This window comes from Physeter macrocephalus, chromosome 5 (genome assembly GCF_002837175.3).
Source record: "Physeter macrocephalus isolate SW-GA chromosome 5, ASM283717v5, whole genome shotgun sequence".
NCBI classification, from domain to species: domain Eukaryota; kingdom Metazoa; phylum Chordata; class Mammalia; order Artiodactyla; family Physeteridae; genus Physeter; species Physeter macrocephalus.
In genome coordinates, this window is record NC_041218.1 from 23,426,226 (window position 1) to 23,448,225 (window position 22,000).

Genomic DNA, 22,000 nt, shown 5'->3' on the forward strand with positions numbered 1-22,000 from the left:
ATGGGAGTTTGACCCTAGAGAGAACAGGTAATTTATTTTTGAATTTGAATAGAAGATGAAAGGGGGTTAGTGATGTTCACATTTGCATGCCGACAGATGTGTCAGCAAATGGAGAAGAGGTTCATTATTGGAATGTGACCCTTGAAAGTGTCATATTGACAGTGCCACAGAAAATCACCGCTGAGTGGACCAGGAATCAGGCAATTAAATTAGGTTAGTTAGATACCAGCAGAAGTCAAAGATCCTTCCACAGCTATTTTAATTCATTCTCTCTACCTTATTTCCTCTGGTCTTCATAATAGATTGTTACACATTGATCTCCCCATTAGAAAACAAGCCCTCTGAACCAGCCCTCAGTTGTGAATCATTTCTGTATTTCCCCCCAATGTCATCCATATAGATGGTGTTAAGATAATAGCCTTGGAAATTATTTGGATTTGTTCATGTTCTTTGTAGTTATACCATTTTAAATTCCCTAACTATAAAATCCCAGATATGATTTTTTTTTTTAATGAGTGCTTGTTGAGCACAAGAAAGAACATAAAATGGTAGATTCTTTTTTTGGGGATAATCTTCATTTTGAGAGAAAAGGTCCCTGGAAGAACAGAATAAGGGGAGGAGAACTAATATTTATTAAGAGCCTACTACGCACAGGCCTGTGTATATGTTACTTCTGTTAATCAGTATAAGAATCTTAAAAATTTGGCATGATTATCCCCATTTGACAAATTAGGAAAGTACAAATGACTGTACTGAGAGAACAAATGATTTGCCTGAGGTCTCACAGCAGGTAAGTGGGACTAGAATGTAAGCCTGTGTTTACGCCAGAGCGGAAGCTCTTTCCACTACACCAAACCTTATGATATTGATCAGAAGACCAAAAACTCCCCTGGGTGTACCAGCCCCACCTGATTCCTCTTTTTTTTTTTATTAGTCATCAATTTTATACACATCAGTGCATACATGTCATTCCTCTTAATTTATCTTAAATTTATTAAATTTAAAATTGCTCCCTAAATTTACTTTCTTATTGGATTGGGTTTCAGAACGGACATCATCGCAGATAATTTTGGGGCTCTGATAAAACTACAAGTCTGAAATGGCTAAATCATATACGAATTTGAAATCTAACAGCACTTGAACCGGCAACTTTACCCAATGCCACTACCAAAAATTGAAACGGAAATTAACTGAACCCAAATACTGATGTTCACCATCATCCATGACAATCTTGATCTCTGATTCACAATTTCATGAAATGAGACAGACCAATATCTTTTTGCTTACTTTATGAGTCTCTAAACTTCTGCTCTTCCTAACCAAGGATATTCACCCTAGAACACTCTCAGCTGGTTCCTCATTTTCCTCACTCAGGTGAAAAGGAACTCCTTGGTCTAATGGCTGAAGTCACTAGGCCTGATCAGAGGGAGCTGCAGCTCTATGCCAAACACAACCAGAAGGCAATTTAGGATACTATGACTGACAGGAAAAGCCTTACCACTTAACAAGTTAATCTATCAAAGTAGTTCTCAAATTTTAGGTTCATCAAAATCACCCAGTGAGCTTATCAAAATGCACTGCAAGGCCCCACCCCAGGGTTTCTGATTTAGTAAATCTGGGTGGGGACCAAAATTTTGCATTTCTAACAAGTTTTCAGATGCTGCTCCTGCTGCTGCTGCTGCTGGTCTGGGGACCACAGTTTGAGAACCACTGCTCTAACACTCTCTCCAAGCATGAATCAATTTGCCCTAACTCTCTTAACTCTCTCCTTAACCAACCATTTTATCCTATCTATGGCTATGACCATGGAGGCATATTCATAGGCAGAAAAGAAAAGGTTATTTCAAAGGTCAGAGAATGGAATGAGGTGATCCTTTCTTTATACACAACACAGGATATAAAGAGAACTGGGTCTAATTCTGATTTCTACAATTTAAGGCTAAGAATAGACGGTTAACGCGTTAAGAAAAATAGGACTCATGGGGAGGATAGAAGATCTATTTACCCTACAGAAGAGAACGCCAAGAAAAAACAAATTAATTCCTTTTCAAGTACAGAAAGTAGTACTACAAAGGATGGTGATCAGAGGTTCTTTTTTGTATCTCCATTTCTTAACATTTCTAGTACTTAACATCTGTAATCCTCATTTGTAAAATAGCACAATAATACCTACTTTGTCTATCTCAAATGTGTGCTGAGAAAACACAATAATGTATGTGAGAAGGTTTTGGAGGCAACATAATGATACACAAATATAAAATATTAACATTTCTATTTTTTTAGGTCAAAAGTTCTTCACCTAGGGTCCATGGATGTCTAGATGCTCTAAAACAGAATGCAAAATTTTGTGTATGTGTATATTTTCCTAGGGAGAGGGTCCATAGTTTTCATCAGTTTCTCAAATGGGTCTTTAAGTGTCAATCCTGACCCAGAGTTATAGTGAAGCTACCTCTACGGCCATTTACCAGATACCTTAAAGGTTTTTGTCTCACTTCCAACTAGATATGGTTCAAGCATTCTTAGAGACATCTCTCCCTTCCAAGCCAAATGAGCTGCTGGAACAAATTCTTCATCTATAAAAGGCATTACTTCTAGCCGAAAGAAAATCAGGTAACCAGCTGCCTGGGTACTCAAGAAAGTGAATTAGATTTCCTATGGAAAAGTACCAAGTACTACAAAGAGCTTGAGTGGGAGGAGGAAATATTAAGATGTAGAAACTTAAAAAAAGGTTACTGCTGATCTCCATGCACATAAGAGGAGGTATTTTCACCTACCACTAGGGACTAAAGATTTCTCAGGGGAAGTGAAAATATATTAATAAAGACAGTCTTTAAAAGGATGAGTTCCCCAACCTTTTAGCAGTAAAACTGCCTGAACAAAGCTAAGAAAATCTTTCACATGAAAATAGCTGGGGAGCAGAGGCTCTAGCAGAAGTTTTCCAGTGAATGATGGAATGTTAACTTGAAGGTCTACCTTGTCAATTCTCAAGATGGGTTCTTCAAACTTCGTCCTGGATTATTTTCCTGCTGGCAGTCAGAGAGGTGAGTACTGTCAACTGCTGTCTGTGGTCTTGAGTCCTGTTCTCTGAGGGGTATGCCAGTCCCTTTTTGCTACTGATCATTAACAAGAAGGGAGGTATTATAATGCACCTTCTCTGCTAAATTTTCCCCTGAAAGTAGGTCTGAGAGCCTTGTCATACTTCCTTTGGGGGCAAGGATAGTCTCAGTGGAAAATTCATTACATTAATATGTAAACTGGAACATGAGTTATTTGTTAAAGCTGTCTTAAGTGGAAATTTTGACCCACTGTGGGAACTGGCTCCAGGGTTTCCTCTTGGGGATTAAAAGGCACTCTAACATTTCACAGGTAAAGTCTGGAAATCTATAGGTAACAAACACACTAGAGGGTGCTCAGTGGCTCACTGCGGTGGCTAAGTGGATACTGGTGGCAGCCTAATGAAGCACTTTCAGACCAGGTCAGAACTTAACAACTTACGTGGTATCTGAAAGAAAGCCTCAAGAGGTTAATCTTTGGCAAGGGAACGATAACAGATGAAAAAACTGAGTTATTGAGGCCAGCCCCTCCCTACTTCTTCTCATTGTTCTTAAAAAAATCTACTGATCAAAGGTATTTTGCTGGTTTTTGAGAGAGGAGGGCCAGGAAATCGCTAAGTAAAAGAGGTGCCATATTGAAAACAAAGCAGAGCTGTGCTTTATTAAAGAATGTTCTTTAAAAGCTGGGAAGTCTTAGGTGGTATCGCTTGAGCAATAGTCACACTAACTCCTTTAGGACAGTTATCTTGTTCACTTAAATAAAACGAAGGTGAGTAGGTAAAAGTCCAGTAGGAGCTCCTCTTGAGAGGATGTGCTCAGCAGATAAGACAGCACCGAGATGTATTATTTATGAGAATAAGAGTTACTATAACACTTTCGTTGACTGAATTGACACACCAGTGTTCTGCGGAATTCTTCTGTAATATTCCTTTATAGAAGTACCAAAGGTAAATATCTTAATGTGGGCCCTCACCTAAGAAAACCAGAATTCCTGCTCCCCCTTCTTGTTATTAGTGAGTGCTGGAGATTCAAAAACAAACTTAGAAATCCAACTAGAATTATTATCTGAATTTTTTCCATTAGTTCTAAAACACTGCGTTATTTGAAATAAGCTTGTGGATGGGTAGGATTTCTTTTGATCAAATGTCTTAAAACTGAGCACAAGGTTCTGGAACAACATTAAGAATAACAAGAGGAATAACCGCAACAAAAATAATATTTGTTATGGGAGTTGAAACATGGGCTAGCCAGTTGGGCCTTTGTTAGGTCTACTATATATCAGTCTCATTACTGATGGTTATTTCTCTAAGCCCATAATTCCATAAACACTGAAAAGAACTTGGAATATGTTGTATACAGTCTAACCAGTTTTCAACAGGGAAAAATATATACATTTAATATATATATTATATATGTGTGTATATATATATATATATAATATATATATAAAAAAACATAAGCAGTATATAGACTATAAGAAATCAGGCTAAACCTGGAAGAAAGCAGACAGGAACATAAGGATGGTTGCTGTTTTTAAATAAAAGTTAAAATTGGATCTAAAATATTAGGTTTTATGTGCTAGTTCTTATCAACAAATTAAGTCCTTATTATAATTATATTAAAAATATCAGGCAAAAAAGATATTTTGAAAAATAGTACCAAGGGAGCTATATAGGGACTTCCCTGGTGGTCCAGTGGTTAAGACTCCACTCTTCCACTGTAGGGGGCACAGGTTCGATCCCTGGTTGGGGAACTAAGATCCCACATGCCATGCGGCATGGCCAAAAATTTTAATTAATTAATTAATTAATTAGAAAAGAGAGCTATATATATCCTACCTTTTAGAAACACACATATAAGGAATATTTGGGGAACTGTTTCGGCTGGTGGGAGAAAAATGGGCAGATAGGGGATAAATGTCTTAAGTCTTCTCAGGCTTGAGAGAGAGCACCATTTCTACAAGTTGTTTTTGTTTTTTTTCCCCTCACTATGCTTTTTCTTTACCCTCATGAGAAGTAAACTAAGCATCAGTTTGCAAATAGAATGCAAAGCAATCACAGTATAACACAATCCATGCAGTATACCAGCAGCAGTGGAGAAGCTCACCCCAGCCCAGACAACCAGGCAATAAGCTGACTCTGGCCAGGCAGCTCTCAGACCTTCCCAGCTCACTCATAATTTAAAAAAAGACTTTTTTTTTAAGAAAAAAGAAAAGAAAGCTGCAAGGGTGACCCAGAACATAGGAATTAATCAGAAATTAGAGTAATAACTGTTTTCCCAACCACGGGTCTTGGTAGGGACTTTTCACAGCAATCCCTATCACCTGTCAGAAATGGCTGCCTCATTATCAAGAAACAGAAGGAAAAGCAAAGTGACCAAAGAACTCACCATCCACTCAGGCACGTGAAAAGCTGAAGTGCCCTCATTACCGTCCCCATTCTCCATAGTGCAGGCTTGGGTAATCTATGTCCTGAAGCAAAAGGGAAAGTGGTTTGGAAATGCCAGGGTTTTCTGAGTGCCCAAAAGCAGAGCCAAACCTAGTGATTCAGAAGTTCACAATATCTAGCAGAAGCTGCATCCCCTTTCACAGAGGCTTCCTATTAAAATCAAGATCATTAGTCAACTGTCTGATAAATCCCTTACTGGCCAGCTGCAAATCTTCTGATTCAAAATCAGAGCCGATGCAAGGTTCTACACCCAGGCACTACACCCAGGCACCCAAGGTTCCTACAGGGCACTCACTGTTTAATGCTACCCAGACAGTATCCCCACCTCCCCCGTGGGGACTTTCTGCAGCAACAGTCAGGCTTCCTCTTTTTCCAACCCCCCCACCCCAACCATAAGGCACTTGTTAACTTTCTCCCGCCCCTGAGGACGCGTCACTGGACGTACTGATACCAAGATCAATAAGGATCGAGGTCAAGAAGGCACACCCATTTCTTGAGAGTTGCTTGATTTGGATCTGCACAGTAAACAGGCGTTTCCTTGTGATCAAGAGTTCCTTATGGCTTTCAAGTTTAAACAGTTATGCGGAAGCTCCCCATCTGCTCACACCAGGGATCTGGCACCAAACTCAGGCATATCTCAAGTTAAATTCTTATTGCACAGGAGATTTGGATGGAGCCAGGGAAGATCTCTTGCAAAATCGGAACTTAGAAGCTCTGAAGAAAGTTCTAGGACCACAACTCCCTCTGCTGGCTCCCTGTGCTATGTACATGAAAGTCTAAGGGTCTTCAGCTATCAAAAGATGGGCGCCCACTGTAAATTACCTGCTTCCCTGAGGCTAGTCAGGAGCTACCACAGCGTAGGTAGGTAGGTTTGGGGGAGCCAGGGTTTCCAATCAAGACTAGTGCTGTCTATTTTATACATAGTAGTTTGTACCTCTTAATCCCCTACCCCACTTTCCCTTTCCCCACTGGTAACCACTAGTTTGTTCTCTCCGTCTGTGAGTCTACAAGGATATACTGTACAGCACAGGGAATATAGCCAATATTTTAAAATAACTTTCAATTGAGTATAATCTATAAAAATATTGAATCACTATGTTGTACACCTGAGACTAATATAATATTGCAAATCAACTAACTTCAATTATTATTATTTTTTTTGTCATGCTGCATGGCTTGTGGGATCTTAGTTCCCCGACCAGCCGTGACAGCGGGAGTCCTAAGCACTGGACCAAGAGAATTCCCTATACTTCAATTTTTTAAAAAAAGACTAATGCTGCCTCGAAGTCCCTATCCAATGCTGTTTTTTACTCACAGGTCTGGTTTCAGAAAGAAACAGGATGCCAACACAGTAGTCTTATACACTATCACCTTAAGGGACCTCAGAAGCTGCTTCCTCCTTATGTCCCCATACCAGCTCCCTTCTCCTTATACACTTCAGAAATTTGGAAATAAGACAAAACTAGAAAAAAGGTGACCTAATCTATTTACCTTCTTAATTAATTCCTAGAGTATATTATCCAGTAAGAGTACCATAGATTTCAGGCACAAACGAAGCCCAACAAGATATGCCTGCTCTGGTCCCCTTCAAAACCAGGGACTCCTACAGTGTTAATTCCCATTGCAGAGGATAATTTCTCTGGAGCTGATAGTCATAATATTGTGATTGTGATTATAGGTTCATTGCCCTTTTGGGCTTTCGTTGGTTAAGAGAATGGTCCTTTGGATATGGAATGGAGGAGAGGAAGGTAACTTCTAGGGGAAGAGGCGTTATTGCAAGATGCCAGAAAGGGCAGAATTCAAATGACTGACATGGAGGTCCGGACTGGAGAGAAAGGCAATTGAAAACAGAAGGGGACTCTTGGACCAGGTGAATGCAGAGGTGTCAAAGGATTAGAGATCGCAGGGCAGGTAAAGATCAGATGCAATAAGAAAAGAGAACAGCAGGGGTGGAACTAAAGGAAGCTGTGGTCATAGAGGAGCTATGGAGTGAAGCAATTTGAGTGACAGCAAGATTCAGAAGGTCGATGAAATGCAGGAGAGATTTGAGGTCAGGGTTTCAGTTTTTATAAAGCCCTCTGTAATCAGATTGTCAATTTCGATAAAGCTTCAGCTCTCAGCAACCTCCAGTTATTGTCCTCTGTCTGGTCTTCCTTTTAATCCAAACTTCTTAATAAAATGAGAAGTTAACATTTGTTGCCTAAATTTCCAATGATGTATTTCATTTGACATTTTTTTTCTTTTGGCCACGCTGCGGCTTGCAGGATCTTAGTTCCCCAACCAGGCACGGAACCCGGGCTGCGGCAGTGAAAGCGGTGAGTCCTAACCACTGGACCGACAGGGAATTTCATCTGGGCTTTAAATGCAACATATCTAAAATCAAAATGATTGCTCCATCTTTCTTTTCCCCCCACTCTTCAAACAATAGTTTCTTCTCCTTACTTTTGTACCACTGTTCCCTCAGTCATCCAAATATAAAAACCTCAGTCATCTTTGATTTCTCCTTTTTCCCTAGTTTCTAGAACAATCAGTTGCCAATTATTTTTGAGCCCTCTGACACCAAGCATCTCATCTCTCCCTCCCTGTCCATTTTCATTGCCTCCTAAAAACCCTCTATAAATCCTTTCCAATAGGATGTTCCACTACTTATCTCTATATATTCTGTATCCCCAGGTAAGCTGTATTAGCAGTTATTTCCTGAATGTGAAGACTGTACAGCAGAGCATCTAAGAGCTCTGGTTTTGGAGTTAAACAGACCTGGGTTCGTATCCTGGCTGCCACGTAATTAACCTTTCCAACCATCCAGTTTTCTAATCTGTACAGTGGAAATAATAATAGCCATCTCACAGGATTGATGCAAGGATTTTAAAAGTTTGCATACACTGAGTACTTAATAAATGGTAGCTCTTACTTGTGTCATTGTTATGCCATCTCCTTTCCCACCTCAATGCCTTTGCTCATGCCATTTTCTCAGATTGAAATGCATTCATTCTGCCTTCACTTCCATCATCTTCACATATTCAGATCCTTCGAGGAATTCCCTGAAGGTCCAAATGGTTAGGACTCTGTGCTTCCACTGCAGGGGGCACAGGTTCAATCCCTGGTTGGGGAACTAAGATCCCAGATGCCACACACTGTGGCCAAAAACAAAAAAACAGGAAAAACACCCCAAAGACGAAAAACAAATTCTTCGAGGTTCGGCTCAAATGATTGTTCTGCCATGGAATCTAACCTAAAAAACAAAGGAATCTCCCTTTTCTCTAATACTGTTCCTTGGTCACATCACTATTTTCACCTTTCCTCATATTACAGTTACTGGTATATGTGCTGTCCTTCATTAGTTCAGGCTGTTCGGGGGCTTAGCCAGCTTTGATTTGCCTGTAGTGTCCAGCATATGGTAAGAGCTTAAGAAATTGTCAAATTTCTGTACATATACCTTATAGTACTCTGGGGCAACTTGCATAACCAATGTGTTAAATACATTTATGTCCATTTTATAGGATTTGGAACACTATTTTATACATTTAGGGGCTTAGTTATACACTATTGACCAAAGCTATGACTTATTTGTGGTGAGTCCTTAGCAGGGTTTTAATCCTTAATTATAATATTATCTCTGCAAGAATATACAATCTGCTTTCCATTGCTTGATCTGCATCAATTGTAATCTATTATGATCTGCATCATAATGAAGCTTTTAGAAACAAATCAAGGCCAAAGGACTATTTCACTGCTAGAGTAGAGCCCAACCCTTAAAATATGTCAGTGAACAGCAAAGTACTAGATTCTTGGTACTCCTGTTGATGTTTTCTGCATAATCTATTAAATAAATGGGGAGAAGGAGGGATAAATTAGGGGTTTGGGATTAGCAGATACAAACTACTATATATAAAATAGATAAACAACAAGGTCCTGCTGTATAGCACAGGGAACTATATTCAATATCCTGTAATAAACCATAATGGAAAAGAATATGAAAAAGATATGTATATATGTGTGGAGCTGAATCACTTTTCTGTACACCAGAAACTAACACAACATTGTAAATCAACTATACTTCAGTAAATAAATAAATAAATGGAAGGTGACTGCCCTCATGGTATTGCTAAAACATGGAAGAAGATAACTTTTAAAGAAGACAGGGTTGGGAATAAAAGAATAAGCACAAGTAAACTATATCACTTTAGCTAAACTAAATGTCATTTTAGTTGTGACTTTTTTTAGAATGGGTTTTAACTAAAATAGACTTCATTTGAAAACTGAAGCCTTATTATACCTTTCTGTAATGCCTCTGAAACAAAAATAAAACAGTAGCTATTAAAATTGAGAACTGAAGGTCTATTAACTGAGTGGGACTGCACAAGGCACAGGGTATAGGTATAAGTACTAGTTATAAAGTTGTTTTCACTCTAATTTAATTTTACCATAACGTGCCTTAGAAGATACACCTATAGCAGGAGCAGCAGTGAGACCCCTGCATATGATTATCTATAATAATCACCCTGAACATTTAGGAGTTTGCAACTTCAAAAGGATACAAAAACTACACCTGCTCCTGCAGCCTTCAAGCTTTACAAAAATTGACCAAGTATGTGAATAGCTCAAAAGAATCTCATTTTCACTCCAAGAAGAAGAGGGACTTGAAGTTCTATGTGCCAGTGGTGTTCCTACCAGTGGTGATTTGATACTAGTATCATCATTAAATTAATGAGGGCAAGCCAGATGACTTGCCAGAGTGAATATATGCTTGGGGCTGGAGGGGAAAGGACAAGAAGTTAATATTTCCAGGGGCCAAAGTCAAAAAGAACAAGAAGTAATTACAATGTGATGAAGAAGTAACTACAATGGCAGAAAAGTTTTAAATAGGAGGCAATAAATGTGGAGCCTAGAGAGTCATAGGCACAGGGCAGAGAATACAAGAATGTGACCCTGTCCTCTTTTCCTGGCTTGTCCCTAACGTGTTTTTTTTTGCTTTTGCGGTACGCGGGCCTCTCACTGCTGTGGCCTCTCCCGCTGCAGAGCACAGGTTCCAGACGCGCAGGCTCAGCGGCCATGGCCCACGGGCCCAGCCGCTCCGCGGCATGTGGGATTCTCCCGGACCGGGGCACGAACCCGCGTCCCCCACATCGGCAGGCAGACTCTCAACCACTGCGCCACCAGGGAAGTCCCATCCCTAATGGCTTTATTAGACTTTAGCAAGTCACCTAAGTACTCCCTTCTTCAGTTTCCTTATTATAAAATAAGGAGGAGGTGGGTAAGAGGGCACTGTGGAAGGTTAGAACTGGTTCCTTCCAGTTCTGACATTCGGTATTTCTAATCCGTCTGGTTTCTCTGAGGCCATAAGAGAAAGCAATAACTACTCCCTAGTCACCTAAGTTACAGCTTATTGTAGAGGCTAAGGTTTCTAACCAGCAGAGTTCAGAGTTCCATCTGGTCAATTATGAGGTTGGCTGAAATTGCTAGACTTTAAATCTCCTTTGCCCCTTCAAACTTGAAATGCCCATGCTACCTGAGCTGGAGTTAAGTCCTACTACCGCCCCCCACCCACCAACTTAAATGTTAGGCATCCTATCTCTCAGTTCCTCAGTGATCTTAAGACTCACATCCCACAAGTATTTTATATTCCACATGGAGGCATCATCATTACTGGTAAAGACTACAGGCTTTAAGAGTTGGATAGGTTTGGGTTTAAGGCTAGCTCCATTACTTACTAGCTGTGTATCTTTTGGTAACCTATATAACTTTTTTGAGCCTTTGCTTCCTCATCTGTAAAACAGGATAATAAAACCCTCCTCAGATTGATGTTATAAAGATTAAAAAATACATATAATACATAGAAAGCACTTAGCACAGTGCCAGGGAACTATTTTGTCCAAAACTAGACATAGCAGAGTAGTACCAGATGGTTTTGAATCTTGATTCATCACTTACCAACTGTGTAACCTTAGACAAATTACTTATCCTCCTTGTGCCTCAGTTTTCTCATCTTTAAAATGGGGACATTAAGAATATCTACCTTATAGGATTGCTGAGAAGATGAAATAAATTAACATATATAAAGCGCTTAGAACAGTACCTGCAACTTATCAGTGCTATTTAAAATTTACTATTATTATTATTTTTTTCTTTTTCCAGTATACTTTATTTTTTTTTTATAGTCATTTTTTTAACATCTTTATTGGAGTATAACTGTTTTACAATAGTGTGTTAGTTTCTCCTTTACAACAAAGTGAATCAGTTATACATATACATATGTTCCCATATCTCTTCCCTCTTGCGCCTCCCTCCCTCCCACCCTCCCTATCCCACCCCTCTCATGGTCACAAAGCACAGAGGTGATCTCCCTGTGCTATGCGGCAGCTTCCCACTAGCTATCTAATTTACATTTGGTAGTGCATATATGTCCCTGCCACTCTCTCACTTCGTCACAGCTTAAAATTTACTATTATTATTAATAAATATAACATGTACATCCCCCAACACAGCCAAATTCATCTTTTCTTCTTATACATGGTGAATTCATTCAATTGAACCACAAATATTTATTGGGTGCCTATCATGTGCCAGGAAGCATAGAAAGACAGTCCCTGCATTCATGGTGCAGGAGAGAGAGAGGCAATTCAATAATTACTAAAAAATAAAGTGTGAAAAATGATAAGGTAAGTTCAGGCTGCTATGGGAGTATATGGCAAGGGTACCAATCATGTGTACTGGGAGTGTCACATCAGAGAAGCTCCATTTAAGCTGAAAGGTAATGGATGAGTAGGGGGTACCTGGTGTGCATTTGGTGGGGAGGGGGAATGAGAAGAGTATTCCAAATGGAAGGAAGAATATGTTCTCTGCATTATCTCTTGCAATCTGTCCTATCGTCTTCACACCAGCTGTCTAAAGCCTGACCATCATCCTATCCATCTAAATCAGTGCTTCTTAAACTTGAATGTGTCTACAAATTATCTGGAGATCTTGTTAAAATTCTGATTCTGATTTAGTAAGTCTGGAATAGGTCCCAAGATTCTACATTTTTAACAGCTCTGATGATGGCAATACTGCTGAGACTACACTTTAACAGGGCCTAGGTAACTCCATCCCTGTAATAAACTACTTCGGTTCGTTAAATTAACTTATTTATATGTGATTATCATCAGCACAATTATTTTACACATCACTTCCTTGTTCATAATGCCTCAATAGCTCCCCATTGTCTTCGAAATAAAATCCAAACTCCTCAGCATGACACACAAGACCCTTCATGACAGCCTCCGTGTATCTCCTGAGCCTCACTCAGCTCTCTGAATTCCCCCGGATCTCCACTCTGAACACATATACTCTAACTTCCTTCAGTACATATTTCCAGCTCCAGGTCTAGGTTAAGAATCAATTCTAGGGAATTCCCTGGCAGTCCAGGGGTTAGGACTCTGCGCTCTCACTGCTGAGGGCCGGGGTTCAATCCCTGGTCGGGGAACTAAGATTCCACAAGCCGCATGGGGAGGCCAAAAAAAAAAAAAAGAATCAATTCTATGATTTACTGAATAATCACCCAGACTGATCTCTACTATAGCACATATCAGTGCCGATAGTATAATTGAACATTTATCTGTTTACACACCAGAACTGCAAGAAATTTAAGGGCAGATATTATGTGTCTCATTCCTGTATTCCAAGCACATAGCAAACAACCAGTGAATATGTACTGAATTTTTAAAAAATGACTTAATCAAAGAACAGCTAGCTCAGAGTAAAGCCCCAAATGAATAAAATATACCACAGGCACCTGAAGGGTAAAAGGAAAGAAAAGGGACTCAGGTATGAGTAAGTATTGAGAAAACCATAAAAAGAAACTGCATCATAACAAAATTATGCCTAGTCTCCCTAAATGTACCTCCTTGCCACTGACTAATCCAGTCACTGTTACAATTAAGCAATACAGAGACTACAGTACACTAAAGCAGGCACCAAGCCACCTTTCCCACTCCCTGTTAAGTCCTCTAGAATCTGGGAGTGGAGTGTGGACTTGAATCCTCAATCTCCCTGACACAGCTAATAGAGCTCCACTTAGGTCAGAGTTCAATTTGCTGCATAGTTAGCACCTCTAGCTAAAACTGTCCTCAAAAAGAGATCAAGCTTAAGCTTGAAAGCTTCTTCTTAAACATGAAAACAACTAGAGTAAGAGCGGACAAGGATTTGCATTCAGGGCCCTCAATTTTATCACAGAGTGGGAAGTAGGGGAAGGGTAGGAAGGATGCAGCATGAAATAATGAAGCATAATGCCATTAAATAAATGTGGAATGTAGACTTCTCACTACATTATTTTTTATAATAAACTTTAAATTGAGGCATAACGTATCTACAGAAAAAGTAAATAAGTCAGAAAGTTACAGTTTGATAAAATTTCAAAAGTCAACACACCTATGTAACCACTACCCAGATAAGGAAATAGAACTTTACCAGCACCCTAGAGTCTTCCCTCATGTCCCCTCTCAGTCATTACCTTCACTCCTCCTTAAAGGTAATCTCTGATTCCTATCACTACTTATCAATTTTGCCTATATTTAAACCTGATGTAAATACCATAAAAGATGCATTCTTAAGAGCCTGGTTTTTTCCTGCTCAATGTTTCTAAGAGTTATCTAAGTTCATTGATTTAGCAGTAGTTCATTTATTTGTATTGTCTGAAAGTACCCCATTGCATGACTATTCATAATTTATTGAATCCATTCTCCTGTTGAAAGTTGGTTTCAGTTTGGGGGCCTTAAATAATAATGTTGCTATGTATGTTCTTGTGTATGTCATGTGGTACCCATATGAAAATATTTCTGTAGGATATAGGTACGTAAGAGTAGAATTGCTGGGTTATAGGGTATGCATATGTTCGGCTAGGTAGATAATGTCAAGCAATTTTCCAAAGTGTTGGTACCATTTTATACTCCTACCAGCAGGATATGAGTGTTCCAGTTGCTTCATATCCTTGCTAGTGCTTAGTATTGTTGGTCTTTTTACATTTTAGGCATTCCAGGTAATGGTGTCACATTGTCATTTTAATCTGCATCTCACCACCACCACTACCATCATGACCACAACCTGAGCACATTTTTTTATGGCCTTTATTTTGTAGAGGTACATTTCCTCTATAGCCACTTCGTTAAGAGTTTTTTTTTACCACGAATGGATGTTGAATCTTGCCAAATGCTTTTTCTGCATCTACTTAGATGATCGCATGATATTTAGCCTTCATTTTGTTAATCACATTGATTGATTTGCAGATACTGAACCATCCTTGCCTCTCTGGAATAAATCCCACCTGATCATGGTATATGATCCATTTTATGTATTGCTAAATTTGGCTTGCTAATATTTTGTTGAGGTTGTTGAGGATTTTTGCATCTATGTTGATCAGGAATATTGGCCTGTAACATTTTGTGTGTGTGTGTGTGTGTGTGTGTGTGTGTGTGTGTGTGTGTGTGTGAAAAAATATAAGATTTGCCATTTTAAAGTGTACAATTCAGTGGCAATAATTGCATTGTTGTGCAACCATCAGCACCAGCCATCCCTGGGACTCTTTCATTATCCCAAACTGAAACTCTATACCCACTAAACAATAACTCCTCATTCCCTTTCTCCCCCAGCCCCTGGTAACCACTATTCTACTTTCTTTCTCTTTGAATTTGACTAGGTACTTCATATAAGTGGAATCATACAATATTTGTCCTTTTGTCTGGTTAATTTCACTTAGTATGTTTTTAAGGTCTATCCATATTATGTATCAGAATTTCATTCCTTTTTAGGGCTCAATAATATTCCATTGTATGTATACAGTACATTTTGTTTATTATTATTCATCCATCAATGGACATTTGGGTTGTTTCCACCTTTTGGTTATTGTGAATAGTGCTGCTACAAACATAGGTGTACAAATATCTGTTCAAGGCCCTACTTTAAATTCTTTTGGGTATATGTGGGCTTAGTTGCCTTGTGGTATATGGGATCTTAGTTCCCCAACCAGGGATCGAACCTACATCCCCTGCATTGGAAGGCAGATTCTTAACCACTGCAAGTGGTTAAGTCCCCTGTTTAATTTTTTGAGTATCTACCATACTATTTTCTACAGAAGCCTCACCATTTTACATTCCATCAGCAATGTACAAGGGTTCCAACTTGGAGAAGCTGGAACTCTTGTGCACTGCCAAGAATATTTTTATGCTTATTGGCCATTTGGATATCCTCTTATGTGAAGTGGCCTTTCAAGTATTCTGCCTATTTTTCTTTCCGGTTGTCAGTCTTTCCCTCATTAATCTGTTTAAGTCATTTACAGATTCTGATTATGAGTCTTTTGCAAACATCTTCCACTCTGTGGCTTCTACTCTTACTGTTTTCTTTTTTTTTTTAATTTTTGTTTTGAAATAATTATAGACTTAGAAAGAAATTTGTAAAAATAGTGCAGAGAGCTCCCATATACACTTCACCCAAGATCCTCTAATGTTAACAACTTGTAAAATCCGGGTAATTATCAAAACTAATAAATTAATGTTGGTACAATCCTATTAACTAAATTACAGACTTTATTTGGATTTCAAAAGTTTCTCCAAATGTCTTTTTTTAGTTCTAGGACCCAACCCAGGATCCCACATTACATTCAGTTGTCATGTCTCCTTAGTCTCCTCCAACCTATGATAATTCCTCAGTCTTTCATGACCTTGGCAATAGTAGTTGACTGAATCCTGAAATAAAGTTATGCATTAATTGGATTTAAAACAAGACAAAACATCTGCTCATCTTTTCTGATAAAATTTTTAGTCCCCACCCCAGTTTTACTGAGATATAATTGACATATAATATTGTATTAGTATAAGGTGTACAACATAATGTTTTATTTTGTTTGGGGGGGGTTTAAAAAAACTTTTTAAATTTTTAATTAATTTATTAATTTATTTATTTATTTTTATTAATTTATTTTTGGCTACGTTGGGTCTTTGTTGCTGCGCAGGTGCTTTCTCTAGTTGTGGTGAGCAGGGGCTACCCTTCCTTGCGGTGTTCGGGCGTCTCATTGCGGTGGCTTCTCTTGTTGAAGAGCATGGGCTCTAGGTGCACAGGCTTCAGTAGTTGTGGCAGGCGGGCTCAGTAGTTGAGGCTTGCAGGCTCTAGAGCGCAGGCTCAGTAGTTGTGGCGCCCAGGCTTAGCTGCTCCGCGGCATGTGGGATCTTCCCAGACCAGGGCTCGAACCCGTGTCCCCTGCCTTGGCAGGCAGATTCTTAACCACTGCGCCACCAGGGAAGTCCCAACATAATGTTTTGATATATGTATATACTGCAAAGTGATTGCCATTGTAAGTTTAGTTAACACCTATAACCCCACATAGTTACAGATATCTTTTCTTGTGATGTTATCGGCTCATCTCTTTTGGTTACTTTTTAATAGAATGGAGATACCAACTTTATATAGTAATAAGGTTTAAACAATTTTAAAGATCAGCTAATTCAAGTTCCTTATTTTAAGGATAAAGAAATAAAGAACTAGAAATATTACTTATCCAAAGTCTTACAGTACTCCTTTTCCCCATTGATTTTATTTGGAAGGTGATATATTTTTGTTTGTGACTTTTAATAGATTTGTGGGGTGCTTTAAGCACCTTAAGTGTTTGGAGACCCTCTCTTCTTAACATGAACCAAGTGGCTCTATTTCCATTAAGAGATCAACAGGGCCTAAATGGCTCCTGAATTGCTGCTCATTTTCTAATTTTTCTGGAATGAAGATGTATTACTCTTATAAAAATAGAAATAAAGAAATGTGTGGTAGACAGAATAATACCCCCCCCAAGATGTCCACATCCTAATCTCCAAAGCCCGTGAATACATAGCATGGGTGAGGCTGCAGATGGAATTAAGGTTGCTAATTGGTTGACCTTGAGATAGGGAGATTATCCTGAATTATCCAAGTGGGCCCAATATAATCAAAAGTTTCCTTATACTTGGAAGAGGGAGGCAGAAGAATGAGAGCCAGAGAGATATTTAAAGATGCTATAATGCTGGCTTTGAGAATGGAGGAAGGGGCCACAAGCCAAGGAATCCTGGCTGCTTCTAGAAGCTGGAAAACGCAAGGAAGTAGATTCTCCTCTAGAGCCTCTAGATGGAATATAGCCCTGTTGACATTTTGATTTTAGTCCACTGAGACCCATTTTGGACTTCTGACTTCTAGAATTATAATTAAATACATTCGTATTATATTTAAGCCATAGAAAATTAATACTTGAAGGCTCTGAAACTTTAAGGGGGAGAGGGAGAGATTAGCTGTTTGGTCTTAAATATCTCATTTTCAACTAACTACCCATGAATGCTCAGTTTGGCTAGCAATATTTTCAAAACTTTTTAAATTCTGCACATTACAATGACTAACATTTTAAAAAGTGCTTGGGAGTAAGATTCCATTTTTACCAAATCCTTATTTTGTATAAGAATACTGTCAATGAGAGAGAGTGTTAAGATGTGACTGGAGAGGTAGGCAGGGACTGACTGACGACGTAGGGTTTACAGGTCACAAAAAAGTTTTAATTTTATTCTAAGAATGATAGGAGGCTACTAGGGATTTATGTTTTTAAAAGATCACCATGGCTATGTAAAAAGAGAAAAACTAAATGAACATGAATGGAAATGAGAAGAATAGTTAGAAGGTCATTAAAACATACGAAAGATGATGGTAGCCTGGATGATAATGACAGCAGTGAATGGATTTAAGACATATAGGTTGGTGGTTGACTCAGCTGGACTTGGTAACAGACAATGTGAAGGGTAAGGAAGATGTCAAGAATAACCAACAGGTTTCTGGCTCAAGCAACTGGTTAAAAAGGGATGCCATTGTTAAAATGTGGAAGAATAGGGGAAAAATAGATGTGGGAAGAATATCAAGACTTCAATTTTGGCCATGTTAAGTTTGAATACAGAGTCTTAGCTCAGAGGAAAGCCTAGGCTGGAAATATAAAATTGGGAGTTATGATTTCGTCCATTTCTATAATTTAAATCCCATGTATAGACAGATATATAAAACCATGGGAATGGACAAAAAATTGCCTAGAGAGGAGAAAAAAGCAAACAAACAAACAGAATTCAAGTCTAAGCCCTGATCCACGATCTACCACACAGGATAGAAGAAGAAAAGCCAGCAACTGAAATTTAAGAAGCAGCCACCAGAAAAGGAAGAGGAAAAATCCAAAGAGAATGGTGTCACTGAAATCAAGAAAGGAGATTCTTTGAAGAAGGAAAGTATGGTCAGGTATTTCAAATACCTGCTGAAAAGTTTAATAAGATGACAGCTGAAAATAGTTTGTAGGACTTGGCAACCTGGAGGTTTTGATGACTTGAGGGAGTAATGGAGGTGAAAGCAGGATTAGGGAAAACTGAAGAATGACTGGGAGGTTAAGAAGGAGAGGTGGTTTGAATAGACAAGTCTTCTGAAAAACTGGGCTGTGAAGCAGAGCAGAGATATGTTAATAATTAAAGAGGGATTACAAGTCAAAGGAAGTTTTGTGTGTGTGTGTGTGTGTGCTTTTGTTCACAAGATGTTTACTAAAGCTTGACTGAACTCTGAAAGGAATGACCCAACAGAGGGGGAGGATAAAATTGTGTGCGTCTGTGTGTGTGTATGAATGTGTGCATTTAGAAGTATAAATAAAGTAAAGAGAGGGGTAAATAGGGTTTCCAGATAAAATTCAGGACATTCTGTTATATTTGAATTTCAGATAAACAACAAATAATTTTTCAGCATAAATGTGTCCCAAGTATTGCATGGGACATGCTTATACTAAAAACTATTTGTGGTTATCTGAATTTCAAATTTAACTGTGCAATGTGTTGTTGTTTTTGCCAAGTTTAACAACCTTAGGGGTAAATCAAGAAGAAAAGTCTCAGAAGAAAAGAGAGAATGGGATCCAGGGCACAAGTACTTCTTCCTCTGTTATAGAAAGAAAAAAGAAGAATAGATGTAGCAAATTTACAGATGATGGTAATAAGATGAGGGAATTCACATCTAAGAGGTTCCTGCCCCCAACAATGAGTCATGACATAACATTAATTAAGGGAGGTGTTGGGCGGGTAGTTCCCTGGTGGTCTAGTGGTTTGGATTCCGTGCTTTCACTGCCATAGCCCGGGTTTGGGGAACTAAGATGCTGCAATCTGCGCAGCACGGTCAAAATTTAAAAAAAAAAAAAAAAAAAAAAAAGGTAGGTGGGGAGGAACAGCTGTAGGAGAACTGAAAAGCATTAAGAGACAATTGGTTTATAGTAATTTAAAAACAGACAACTTGGGACTTCCCTGGTGGTCCAGTGGTAAAGAATCCACCTTCAACGTAGGGGATGTGGGTTCGATCCCTAGTCAGGGAACTAAGATCCCACACGCCACGGGGCAACTGAGCTCGTGCGCCTCAACGAGAGAGCCCAGGTGCCACAAACTACGAGCCCATGTACCCTGGAGCCTGCACGCCACAACTAGAGAGAGAAAACCCACATGCCACAACTAGAGAGAAGCCCATGTGCCACACCACAACTACAGAGAAACCCGAGCAGACTGCATGCTGTAACTAAAAAGATCCCGCCTGCCTCAACAAAGATCCTGTGTGCTGCAGCCAAAACAAAACAAATAAGAAAGACAAAGAAATAAAATAAATAAATACTTTAAAATTAATAAATAGGGCTTCCCTGGTGGCGCAGTGGTTGAGTCCGCCTGCCAATGCAGGGGACACAGGTTTGAGCCCTGGTCCGGGAAGATCCCACATGCCGCGGAGCAACTAGGCCCGTCGCCACAACTACTGAGCCTGCGCTCTAGAGCCCGTGAGCCACAACTACTGCAGCCTGTGCACCTAGAGCCCATGCTCCGCAATAAGAGAAGCCAACGCAATGAGAAGCGCCACAAGTAGAGAAAGCCCGTGTACAGCCACAAAGACCCAACACAGTGAAAAATAAAGTAAATAAATTTATCAAAATAAATAAATAAATCCACTGAAAGTCTACATTTGGAAAATTAAAAAAAAACAAAACAGACAACTAGCAGCCACTGAAAATTTCTAAATAGGGCAGTAATATCTCTGCAGAATGATATGATAAAGATATGCTAAAGTAAGATGCATTCAAGGGAGAATGTGGCTGAAAGAAATGAGAGCAACTTTAAGGTCAACTTGAAGATGGTTAAAGTCTGTATTTCCAGATTACTATTACATGAATGAAAAAGAAAGGAAAAATTTGACAAATTACATAAAGGAAGAACTAGCAAGATGTAGACAAAGACCTGAATCCAGAGTTGAAGGAGAGAGATGTTCCTATAATATAAATGTATATGAGAAGCCATGTTCAACATAGTACATTCAAATTCTACGCACTCAGCAACTTACATCATTACCGCTTTTATGTTTGTGATAATAACCACTATGATTATTTTTCCCTACCTGACAATTTACTGCCAAAAAGTTCTAATTGCTTTCCAAAATTATTTCGTCTTTTCACTTTTTCCCATGAAAGCCAAATAGGGAATATTCTGAGTTTCAAAGCAAAATCAATCAAGCATAATTATGATTAGGAAACAGATCTTTTTACATCCAAGGTCAGGATATAATATATTTAAGAGATTCCTTATAAGAAGAAAAAATTGTCCTAGAATCTGAACATTAAAGAAAACCTACTATGTGGATTGCCCGCCACCATCCTCCATATAACAAATAAATTACTGTCTAGCAGCTAGTTTTTGAAAGTTGTGTTGATGACTGAGCTAATGTCTGTAAGATACTTTAATGTCATTGAAGGAAAGAATATATAAAATACAGTAGATTCTCACTATTCAAGGTGGTTATATTCTAATAAAGTCACGACAAACACTGAATTAGCCAACACTGAAGCATTGGTCCTATGGGAAATACAGGGTTAGGCTCCTATGAGTCTCTGATCACATTTTTGTCAAATGATCAACAGATAACCTTGTTTTATATGTTTCTGTTTAAAAACACCTTACTTAACATATGTTGTTGATTCATTAACACTGAACTCACAGCCAACAGCACTATAACCATGGCTGCATGAAGCTTATCTAATGCACATTTTTCTCTATAAAACACATCACAGCCTTTTTTGTGCTTAGGAACACTACACTGCACTTTAGCACTACATTTGGGGGACATTTTAAACAGTGAAATTACCAAGAAAAAGCACAAAAATAAGTGGCACTAAGTAGATCATGTAAAGCAGGGGTCCCCAACCCCTGGGCCACAGACAGGTACTGGTCCGTGGCCTGTTAGGAACCGGGCTGCACAGCAGGAGGTGAGCGGCGGGCAAGCGAGCGAAGCTCCATCTGTATTTACAGCCTCTCCCCATCGCTCACCTTACCACCTGAGCTCCGCCTGTCAGCATTATGGTGAGTTGTGTAATTATTTCATTATATATTATAATGTAATAATAATAGAAAAAAAGTGCACAATAAATGTAATGTGCCTGAGTTATCCTGAAACCATCCCCCTGCCTCCCTGGTCCAT

The 22,000-nt window shown here is 39.0% G+C and overlaps 1 protein-coding gene across 4 annotated transcripts in view; it reads right to left on the reverse strand.

Annotated features, from left to right (window-relative positions):
• AHCYL2 (adenosylhomocysteinase like 2) overlaps positions 1-22,000 on the reverse strand; it is a 165,525-nt gene that overhangs the window by 56,900 nt on the left and 86,625 nt on the right. The window contains exon 1 of one of the 4 annotated variants that reach the window (XM_024128448.3): positions 5,442-5,463. The exons of the other annotated variants lie outside the window; for them this stretch is intronic. Within the exon in view, the coding sequence (XP_023984216.2) occupies positions 5,442-5,444 (3 nt within the window). The 5' untranslated portion in view covers positions 5,445-5,463. Of the gene's footprint in view, positions 1-5,441; positions 5,464-22,000 lie in introns of those variants that run through there. 4 annotated transcript variants of the gene reach the window in all.